Genomic DNA, 5,900 nt, shown 5'->3' on the forward strand with positions numbered 1-5,900 from the left:
AATTATTATTTTCAAATTATGTTTGTTAATTATTGATATGTTTTCTTTAGTTATAATCAATATTTTTCGTCTTAACGTTAAAATAAACTTATGAAGCCCTGAGCGACAAATAATATAATATTCTTTATTTTTTTTTTTCTTGCACATGTAATAATTTTTGTGTGAGTTATAATACAATTAATGTTCTTAGAAATCCTCAGGGTTTTTTTTTAAATACACATTAATACTTTAGTTTTATACTAAGTGAATATTTATTTATTTATGATAACATAATATAATAAGTTATAATATTATATATATATATTGTTTAAAGATAATATTTGCTTTGATTTTTTTTTCATTTATATAGTTTTCAGTATTAAACTATTACAGCTTGACAATTAAATAAAATAAACTTATAAGTAAATAATATTACATAATAACTTATACATATCTTATAAGATAGCAAATATAAAATAACAAGATTAGATTGTTAGCACAATAAAAAAAATATATAAACATAATAATATAATAAATAATTATTGGATAATTAGTGATTAATTTAAATTAATTAACTATAAAGATAAATGTTTATGTAAAATCTCGGTTAGGAGGGAAATTGTTTGATCCTTAATTCATTGAAACTGGAACAATATAACAAGATAAGTTGTACCCGTGACAATCGCCTGGTAAATTAATAAAAAAACATAATAAATTAGAATCATAATTGAAATTAAGCTAAAGGAGATTGTTGCAATTTGTTAAAGTTAGATTAGAATTACGTATTATAATGTCGATTTTTAAAAGACATTTTTAGTATTTACGTATAAATCGAGATTTAGGAATACTTTCATTTAGACATTATACGTAACTACGCGCTGCCGTAATTCTTTTATTGAAGTTTTGAAAATCCAAATTCATAAATGTATTGAATTGACATTAAGAATAAAGAAAATGAATAATGTCACATTACATTAAAAACTAAAACCAATAAATATGCCCAAGGTCCAACTCGTGTTCAATGTTAATCCTGTGAGATTTTCGTTTATCTATTGTCGTTTTCTATTATAGTCTAAACGGCTTTACCAATTTAACCACAATCATTCAGTATAGTCATTTAGGTATTAACATGTTTGGCTTTTCCCATTTCAGTTTTCGAATTTTTTTTAGTGTCTTTATAATAATGTATATATTGGATAGTAAACACCAAATTAAAAGAATTTCAATACTTGATAATATTTAAAAATTGTATTTTACATTAATTGTAGTTTTTTTTTTAATTAAATTTATACTTTTAATTTAATTAAAGAACTATTTTTATGAAAATGTTTATGTATAAATATATCTAATATATACACAAAAATTATTGTCATAAATCACATCAGAATAATAATGAGATAATTGTCTCTTATTTTTATAAGGTTTCATAATAATTGTGATTTAAGATTGTATACTAGTTGATACAAATAAATAAAAATATTGATTTTTCAAGAATAAGTAGCTACTTAATGGTTATTAGTGCTGTTTATTGCCTTTATTAGACATTAGTACAATATAGAAAGTTATTATTTGATACAAGATCAATGTAATTCGCATACTTATATATAAAATATCACGAATTTGAATTAAATTTGAAATTGTATGAAGTAGCTGATATGTGATATTAAGAAAAATCAAGCGTGTCTTAAAACTTTTGTTATTTGGAGTGGGTCGAATTTTGAATAGCAGTTTAATAATAGTAAGTTGATTACTTCAAAAATTATTAAAATTTATTTTAGTTTTATAAAAATAGGCTTAACTATATTTTTTTTTGAATTCCATTTTTCGTGTAATTAATTTCCCTTTCATGGCTACAAGCAAGCATTCAACGAAAATTTACAAAAATAGTAAAGCTACAAACAAGTATATACTTTAATTATAAAATGCTTTTTGAGTATGGTTTTATTGGCAAATATTAAAGAGTAGATGAAAATAAATTATTTTAAATAATTTAAACGGGTGTTACTTACAGAAGTAATAAGACGTATATTAATAATAAACATATCTAAGGTTGTGAAGTTCACCGAACGACTGGATAATTCTTGCAAAAACAATTGTAACTAAAACCAATATTAACGCGAATATTAAAATTATTATTGTTACAAATGTTACAAATTGTAACTTACAATTATGTTATAATAATTAATGTATAGCATAACGTTACCTCTTCTTTTGTATTTTTATCCGTAAGACGAGAATTGATATCAGTTATAAGAATTTTCGATTTGAGAGCCTAAAAAATAGTTTTATTACTTTTTGACGGAAAATCAAAAATTGATTTGTTGTAATTAGTGTTGGTGCAAATATTCTTGTATGTATACAAATAATTTAATTTATCGTAAATGAGGATGCTGTACGCTAATGATACGTATGAATATTTTGAAGACAAATATTTTATAATTTACATAATTTTAATTGTAAAATTTTAATATATATATAGTGATTCACCAAGCGTACTCATCTCAACTTTTTCCTTTATTTAAATTCTGATTTTTAGAATTTTTAAGTTTACTCAGTGACCATATTTTCATTTATTTACTTATTTATTTATTTATTTTTATCATTAAAACGATGTCCGGTGATTATATAAAGTTTTTGAAAACTGACATATACAAATCAAAATTAGAACGATTAGTTTTTTAAATTTGTAAAAAGGACTGAAGAGTAAGGTTCATAGCATGTAACATAATTTTGTTGGAATAGTTATAAAACATTATAGTGTATGAGCATACATTTTATTCAAATATTTGCATAGATTAAAAACGCCGGTAAAAAATAAAATAATTAAAAATTTAATCGTTACCGCGCGGAAATATTTTTGGCTATCCCTCTCAAAAATGACAAAATTCCACTTTGTTCATAATTTTTAACTATTTTTAAAATGCCCCTTATCAACATCGACATATTTTTTACGGATAATTCCTAATGTAAAAGTAAAAGAATTGAAATAATATGATTTTGTGCTCGCGGCCATTTGTCTCGAATCGTATATTCGTATACGCGTGTAACCGCACGAATTCCAAACGGTATTTCGTTATACACACACATATACATATATATATATATTATATATTTATAGGTATTATAGACGTTTAGACATGAACTGTGGCTACCGTCATCTTTAAGACAATTTTTTTCCAAACATATTTTCCAGATTGGACGACAAGGGACGAGTAACTCGTTCGTTTTTTACGTGTAATAAAATAACTCGCCGCCGCCGGTCGAAAGGCGAGAGCGTGACGTCACATCGCTCTCGTCCGCCGTCGACGCGGCGCCACCTATATACCTGTTTGGTGGTGACGTGCGTGGTGATCACGATGACGGTGAACCGGAACGCGTACTGGAACACCCACGCGTAGAAGAACAGGTAGCCCTTGGCCGTCTCGACGACGCCGGACACGACGGCGTAGATGTCGAACAGCGCCATGACGAACAGCGCGGACAGGGACGCTCCCAGCTGGAAGCCGTACAGCGCGTTCAGGTCGCCCACGGAGTCGCTGACGAACTGGTGCCGGAGCTTGAGCCGCTCGACGCTGTCGGCGGACGGTGGACGTCCGGTGGCCGCGCCGGGCGGGCTGCACGGCGACATGAGCACCGCCGGGTACCGGTTGGCCGCGATCGTGTCCGACCGGATGGCCGACATCTCGCCGTTGATCTGGCAGAACTTGAGGCACAGCCCCAGACAGTAGACGACGAACTGCAGCTCGGTGACGCACATGGTGGCGTTCTGCACGTACATGAGCACGAAGAACGCGACCAGGCCGGCGTCCCGGTAACGGTCGTACAGCAGGTGCACGCGGTACACGTTCGGCAGCACGATGAGCGCGGCGCACCCGGCCGCCACGACCGCGGCCAGCGCCCAGTGGCAGCGAGCGTCGCGCGCGTCCGCCGGACAGTGCGCGTCGTACTCGGCGGTCTTGGCCTCGTACGCGGCCACCGCGCCGGTCGCGCCCTTGTACACCATCGCCGCCCGGGACACCATGCACCGACGGCCACGGCCCGCGGGAATATCGCCATGATGATCGTGGTCGTCACGTTGCCGCAGTCGCCCAGCATGCATATCATGTACGGCGACCACACGTACGTGTACACGCACGACAGCAGCAAAGCGGCCGACACCGCGATGCCGGAGTGGTCGCACAGCGCCATTTGCCGGCCGGGTGCGGCCCGGCGGACGGTCCGGTCTACGCGGCCGCGCGACGGGCCGGCGGGCGTCGCGGGAGTGCGCGGCCGCGTACGCTCGTCATGGTGCGCACGACGGCGCGAACGGCCCTGCACGCCGAGACCGGCTCCGTTAAATGTTCTGAAAAATCCCGAGCGCCTTTTGCTGCAGCAAACGAAAATATAAAATGCTCGTCCCGTCGGGCGATGTATTATTATTATTATTATTTTGTGTTATCTCGTCGCGTCTTTTGACTTATCGTCGTCGTTGAAAACGTCACTGGTGCTATCCAAAGTCCCAGTGGTTTGCAAAAGAATCGCGCGAAATGGATAAATCGATTTTCGATAAGTTTACGCGTAAATTACGACGCGGCGAATGACGGTCGTCCGTGCAACGAGCACGTCAACGTTTCGTTCCGTTTTGAAACGTACACCTACTGTTTTTGTTTTTTTGTTTTTTAATTCTGCGGTTATACCCGTGACCCGGGTGAGGTCTGATAACACCGAGGAGTAAGCGACAAAATCCCGTTTTTCGACTAGTTGTCTTGCGCGGAGAGAACAACATTTTTAGGATACATTTTTGGAAGTTATATGGCGTACATTCAAAACATTATTTACCGATATCACGCCTTCGCGACGTCAACCTCCTGCGGGGCTTAATGTAAACTGCGTTTTGACGAGCGTGAGTGTGGTCATTGTCGCAGTCATTTGATCGCAAACGCCTTGTACCGTGATGAGATCCGCGTTTGACTGACTCTCTGCGCAGCTGAAAAAAATCCTTAGAACAAGTCACCGTAAATTAAATTATCTTCTTGTTGTTCCCGCAGCAAACTGCATCCTCGATGGCGACCGGACGCTTCTCGTTTTCTGATCCGAACTCCAACTGCTATTATACTTACACGTCGTTGTACCGAAACAGTATATTATAAATGTAAATACAGATCTTTCAATGGTCGCAGGTGGCGAAAAAAAACTTTGAAAACAACACCCAACCCTTGCGCGCCGACGATTTTGTCGATAACGCCGGTATGCGCTTCGTTCGTTCGGTGCTGTTGCTCTCCCAGACATGGCCATTCTCCAGGTACATGAACGAAGAACACCAACACGACCGGGTCCGACCGGTTGGCGAACAGCAGCGACAGCCTCAGCGCGTTGATCGGCAGCGTGACGGACATGCACAGCGCCACGTACAGGCCGCGGAACAGGGCCGGTCCGGCGCTCGGCCGCCGTGGTCGGCGAGTACACGTCGTGCGCCTCCCGTCTGCTCGTACACCGGCACCGCGGCCCCGCACTTGCACAGCAGCGCGGCCGCGGACGCGAAACGCGCCGGCACGGTCCGGGCGTACATGCCCCGCAGCGAGGTGACCGACACCTCGGCGCACCGCCGTCCATCAGGCACAGGACGAGCGGCGCCGTCGTGAAGTTGAACACGCACGTCGTCAGTAGCGCGACCACCGCGACCGCGGCCACCGTCCGTTTCCAGAACGGGGCGGTGCGCGTCGCCAATCGTTCATGCCAACGTCGCCACCGCCGCCGCCACCGCCGCCGCGTGCAGCATTACAGTATATGGCGGGGCGTAGCGATGAAACACCTGACAAACCAAACGATCGAAGTTTTGATTATTTTGTTTTATATATATATATATATAGAAAATTTAAAACTTGATAAAGTGCATGTTTGTGATCGAACTAATAATGAGTAATAATGCAATTTTCATTAAT

The 5,900-nt window shown here is 39.1% G+C and overlaps 1 protein-coding gene across 1 annotated transcript; it reads right to left on the reverse strand.

Moving 5' to 3' along the window:
- Window positions 1-581: 581 nt before the first annotated feature.
- Window positions 582-4,078, reverse strand: LOC112596765. The gene is made up of 4 exons (XM_025342547.1): window positions 3,305-4,078; window positions 2,183-2,251; window positions 1,989-2,078; window positions 582-665 (listed from the first exon to the last, which is right to left on the reverse strand). The coding sequence occupies exons 1-4, from the start codon at window positions 4,076-4,078 to the stop codon at window positions 615-617; spliced, it is 984 nt and encodes a 327-aa protein (XP_025198332.1). The 3' UTR covers window positions 582-614.
- Window positions 4,079-5,900: the final 1,822 nt, after the last annotated feature.

This window comes from Melanaphis sacchari, unplaced genomic scaffold (genome assembly GCF_002803265.2).
Source record: "Melanaphis sacchari strain LSU unplaced genomic scaffold, SCAv2.0 Contig34_pilon_pilon, whole genome shotgun sequence".
In the NCBI taxonomy this organism is placed as follows: Eukaryota; Metazoa; Arthropoda; class Insecta; order Hemiptera; family Aphididae; genus Melanaphis; species Melanaphis sacchari.

Bases quoted from the DNA above. Each gene is read 5' to 3' on its own strand.
- LOC112596765 (XM_025342547.1), bottom strand. From the start codon at position 4,078: ATGCATGCTGGGCGACTGCGGCAACGTGACGACCACGATCATCATGGC. The intron at 2,252-3,304 runs GTATATAGGTGG...ACTATTTTTTAG, and splicing joins CGCACGTCACCACCAAACAG to GCTCTCAAATCGAAAATTCT. The intron at 2,079-2,182 runs GTAACGTTATGC...TATTGGTTTTAG, and splicing joins ATAAAAATACAAAAGAAGAG to TTACAATTGTTTTTGCAAGA.